Below are 5,172 nucleotides of genomic sequence, written 5' to 3'. Positions count from 1 at the left end.
TCGACATCTGATATCATCACTGTTTGATAATGATTCATAAACACATGCTCATGATGTAGTCGGAATCGTACGATATACTCTTCCTTTAGCAGATATTTCATATTATTATAGAAAAGGTTTTGTCGTTTCTATCGAAAAAATATGGCTTAAGACATATACACAATGTATGTTGTATGTAATTCAATGAGTGAACAAAGTCTGAATGCAGTTTGACAACTTTTTTATTGCAGAACATATGACACATGGTGCGATCCGAGATTCTAATACTTCCGTCTGTCTGTAGGTGCTGTAGCTGTCAGGTGCATGGGGAAATACATTATAACATGTATGCATTTGCTTCATTAAAAATTACAAAAAGCGTCTACTCTAAATAATAACTGATAAGGGTTTGAAGCCAAACCAAGCTTGGCATCTTGTAGTGCTGGGAGTATGAATCTGAGATTCTATCAAACAAATATACAATGCAGTCGTTCTTTGCTCACATGAGATCAGTAAAGTCGAGGGAGGTCCACTGGATAATTGTTAATTTAGAATTGTCCGCCAAGGAGCCAGAAAGGAAGAGCACTGTTCATTCCTGATGATTGACCGCCTTGCATACCGCCCTGCATACCGCCTTGTTGTCCCTGGCCTCTTCCCTGATTAAGGAACATCCATGGGAGCATGTTGTTCATTTCTCCGCCGCTCAGAGCCATGGCCATCATTGGGTTAAATCCTTGACCACCACGGCCGCCTCCCATTCCACCCATACCGCTGAAGAGAAGCATGTTCATCATGTTGTCTCCTAGACCACCATTCATAGCGAAGTAAGGAAGCATGCTGCCGCCCTGTCTTCCCATCATTTGAGACATCAAATACATGTTTCTTCCCTTGTCACCGCCCATCATCAGAGGAAGCATCATATTGCTACCAGAGGAGCTTTGAGACTGTCCAGAACCTTGACCATTCATACCTCCCATCATTCCACCCATATTTGCCATTGCTGCTCCCATTGGCCCCATTCCCATACCCCCGAATTGACTACCCATACCGCCGTAAGGACTTCCCATGCCATACCCGCTATTCATACCTCCGAAAGGACTAGCCATACCAGCCATAGGGTTGCCCATACCGGCCATCGGATAATTCATGCCACCCATTTGACTATTCATGCCACCCATTGGATTAGTCATACCACCCATTGGATTAGTCATACCACCCATTGGATTAGTCATACCACCCACTGGATTAGTCATACCACCCACTGGATTAGTCATACCACCCATTCCACCCATTCCTACCCCCGTACTCCCTGCACCATTTGTGCCGCCTGTGTTGCCCGTGCCTGTGGGGTTTGTCATTCCAGTTCCCATGACAGATGGAGTTTGTGCTGGAAGACGAAAAGAACAAAAGATTTATGAATGTGAAGTAATATTCTCCAATGTTTGCAACATAAGATGTAAAGAAATGTGTACAAATACAGATGTATCTGCAACTCAAGTATCATTTATTTATGTGAGATGTCGGAAACCTGCATCCAAGTACACCCTCGTGTACATTAAAGCTGTATTCTCGATAGGGTTTTCATTTTCACCTCAAATATCGGTAATCCAACAACCGTGTATCATGAATTACTTAAAACAACATATAGTGTAATTTTCATCTGCAAACATTTGTGTCTATATAAGAAATATATGTCTCAGCGTACCGTTGTGATAGATGTGTGTATAAACTGACTTGTCCTGCCACGATAAAACACATTTCAAAAACAAATAATGTATCTAGACAAGGATTGTATCAAGGAAAGGTAAAGCTTCTCACCATTGGTAGCGACACAAAACAGTGCAAGAACAGCAAACTTGAATGCCGTCATTTTGTTGTCTTCTGAAACAGATATCATATAGTATTTTAATGTAAGTACTAATATATGGAACGTTTATTGTGTAGTTTCCAACTGTCTTGTGTATAATTTGAATGGATTCTTAAACAAATGTGACACCAACGATTCGAGATGTGACAGAAAACATACACGTTATGGTTGCGAAGGAGTTTTCACGATATGGAATCGTTATAGGTTTAAGTAAAAAATGTTATATATGACAATACACGTATTGTAGTTGCTTAAGATTAATAGGGCCAAATGCAATTATAGAACGTACAAACAAATAACAAAACAATAGAAGCAACTCACCTGTTGTAGTGCTCAACGTGTGGAACTGGAGGAAGAGTGGTCAGTGTGTTAAAGAGAGGCTATCTACGGTTTATATAGCCAACACGGGTGTCAGGACTCTGAGTACAATCTATTGTTCTTGACAGGGTGATTCATTAATTACCTGGACACAGTCCATCACATTCGAATGTTATGTCAGTGACAGGGGACATGCCTTTGAACAAGATACATCTGTCCAGTGAATGTGATGTATAAGTCATCATTACGTATCTTTGTTACATTGTCACATGCCATAGGGGTGAGACAGAGGCCAACACTATTGTATGTCCTGCTGTCTGTGTATGTTGACTAAATCATACATGTAGGATACATTTGCTGTGTTATTAGTATATATTTCATTTAAAAACTTCTTTGACTGCTCCACATACACGCTGTGGCAGATTGTCGTAGTTCATTGTTCTATGCACACTCCATAGACCGCATTTACTGTAAATAAACGTATTATACTGTGAGACAGAGATAGACGCTGTGATTACTGATTTTCTACAAGCTGTGTAAAACAATTCCTGATATCAAACATGTCCTAGAGAATTATAAACGTGTACAGATGCTTCATAATTTCAATTAAGACTATCAAACATATTTGTTAATGTGCACTGATACATAAATCTTGACAGTAAAGTCAGTCATTCCGAATCTAGAGGAGCGGATAGCATGCAGTCCTACTATTCTTTCCTGATCTCGTCATCACTGATTCATGTTTGTACACTGGTACTGATTTATTCTCGTATGACTAAGACAAAAGGAAGTAAAACCAGAATCACATTCATGTTACATAAGGGGGCTTTCAGTGAGTATATCATTTTTTTTATCAATCTTGGATTATTATCTGGTATCTGTTTGATTCAACCATTCATTGTGAAAATATACTCGTTCACCCAACTTAAACATCTCTGGTGAGCCGTTGAGTTAGTGATTTCCCTGAGATAGTCATAACTACAATATCGTGTTTCTATCACAAAACTAGTCTCAATGTAACGCCCTTTTTCGTATTGCGATACAATGTACTATGTAATCTAATTAATCAGGTAGATGAACGTATCTTCATAACAAATCATAAAATTTAGTTCGGAATGACGGAATTAAATACAAAATGTCTTAAGTACAAAGTAATAAACATAGATGGAAGGGGACACGGATGTACATCACCCAGCGTTGACGTAAGATGTGAGCATTACAGTCGTTTGGAAGTACAAAGCCGCATAATCAACACTTTGACAGAGGACGACATGTGATTTCAAGGAGCATGTGTCAACTATACTACTCATGTTATCTATGGCATTTTAGTTGTCAAGTTTATTTTGTTGATACATTATATAATTCATTTGCTCTTCCATGTAACTTCCGTCATACCTGTTTAAGCTATAATTAGTTTTATTACAGTAAGGTATGTTTATTGTTTAACGCCGCACTTGACATTATTTCAGCTATATGACGACGGTCTGTAATAAACAAGTCTGGACCAGAAAATCCAGTGGTTGATATCAAGAGCATCGATCCACGCAATCACGCAATTGGGACACGGTGACTTGCAGTCAACCAATTCAGCGATCCTGGCCACCGATCCATTTAGAAGTCTCTTACTACCAGCATGAGGGACCTGGATTCTTATACGGAATCCACACGAGTTAGTAAACATATACAGAAAGTTTGATGTATACGCTGGCAAAATCAATTCGTTTAATACTTGAACCAATACATACTAACTGTTCGTCGGCATTACAAAAGGCGCACGTCAGTGAATAATTACAAAATATGTACATATGTCTGGAAACGTTAGTCCCAGAAATGGACATGCTTGCATGTCTACAGTGTGAAAAAGAACCAGAAGAATCTCACAACCAGTCTTATCTTTGAATATTATGTTGCAGTCAAACTGATTAACGTGACAAAGTGATATGGTCAACATATACCGCTAGTTTGTTTGTTTGTTGCTTACCTTTCAGCAATATTCCAGCTATATTAGGGCGGTCTGTAAATAATCGATTCTAGACCAGACAATCCAGTGATTGACGTCATGAATATCGACCTACGCAATTGGGAATGATAACATGCATCAACCAAGTCAGCTGGCCTGACCAACCGATCTCGTTATATATAGTAAGTCGCTTCTTACGGAAAGCATGGTCGCTTTTACGGCATGCATGGGTTGCTAAAGACCTATGCTACCCTGGATCTTCACGGGTATACACCACTAGTGATATTCCGGTACGCACCGATTATGTTTTGGGGTTTGTCAGCCCCCTACCGGTGCTCGTGGGTTTCACCAAAGGGGTAACCGTCTGAGACCTGTATGACTTCTGAATTCCCTCCAACCACAAAACACTCCAATACTGCTAAAAACAGCGTTAAACTCAACTTACTCATTCACTGACTAGTGACCATCGTGGTATTTATTTCGCAACAATAGTTGCAGTCATAGTGAAACACAATACTGACCTAGTTTATTATGTAATGGCAGAATATATATAGGATATTTAATTATGGTTATTAAATTCATTCTTGATCAAACCACGACCATGAGAATTCGTATACGATAAGTAAACAGCTCCTTATTTATAACCCAACGAAAAAAAGAAATACACATTGCAAAAATATTTCATACAACCATAATGAAGACAAACATATTTCTAATTTGTTGTAATAATATTTAATATTATAAAGCGAAAAGGCGACAATGCAAAATTGGGCACGGGATATTGGGACAAGTCGATCAGGCGACATTGCAATATTGCTCAACTGCCATTTGCAGCTGAAGCAAAAGAGGGTGTGTAGAGTCATAATAAACATACAATATTTTTAGCTATCCACTAATTCCATGTACAGGAATTGTTTTGACCGACTTAGTGGTAAGTAGGTATCATAAACGGCGTATAAACCAAGCACACTGAATTAACAAAAGAAAGCACCTGCATGACAACCTAAAATTGTTGTAATTCCATTACTCTAAATGATTAAATTCTAGC

At 38.9% G+C, this 5,172-nt stretch overlaps 1 protein-coding gene across 1 annotated transcript; it reads right to left on the bottom strand.

The window, feature by feature from the left end:
• Window positions 1-527: 527 nt before the first annotated feature.
• LOC139470005 (spidroin-1-like) lies at window positions 528-1,849 on the bottom strand. Its single transcript, XM_071252293.1, has 2 exons — window positions 1,798-1,849; window positions 528-1,366 (listed from the first exon to the last, which is right to left on the bottom strand). The coding sequence occupies exons 1-2, from the start codon at window positions 1,847-1,849 to the stop codon at window positions 528-530; spliced, it is 891 nt and encodes a 296-aa protein (XP_071108394.1).
• Window positions 1,850-5,172: the final 3,323 nt, after the last annotated feature.

Source organism: Haliotis cracherodii, unplaced genomic scaffold, assembly GCF_022045235.1.
Source record: "Haliotis cracherodii isolate W230 unplaced genomic scaffold, xgHalCrac1.p SCAF_20, whole genome shotgun sequence".
NCBI classification, from domain to species: Eukaryota; Metazoa; Mollusca; class Gastropoda; order Lepetellida; family Haliotidae; genus Haliotis; species Haliotis cracherodii.
This window is presented reverse-complemented; position numbering and strand designations above follow the sequence as displayed.

Bases quoted from the DNA above. Each gene is read 5' to 3' on its own strand.
- LOC139470005 (XM_071252293.1), bottom strand. From the start codon at position 1,849: ATGACGGCATTCAAGTTTGCTGTTCTTGCACTGTTTTGTGTCGCTACC. The intron at 1,367-1,797 runs GTGAGAAGCTTT...TTCGTCTTCCAG, and splicing joins GTTTTGTGTCGCTACCAATG to CACAAACTCCATCTGTCATG.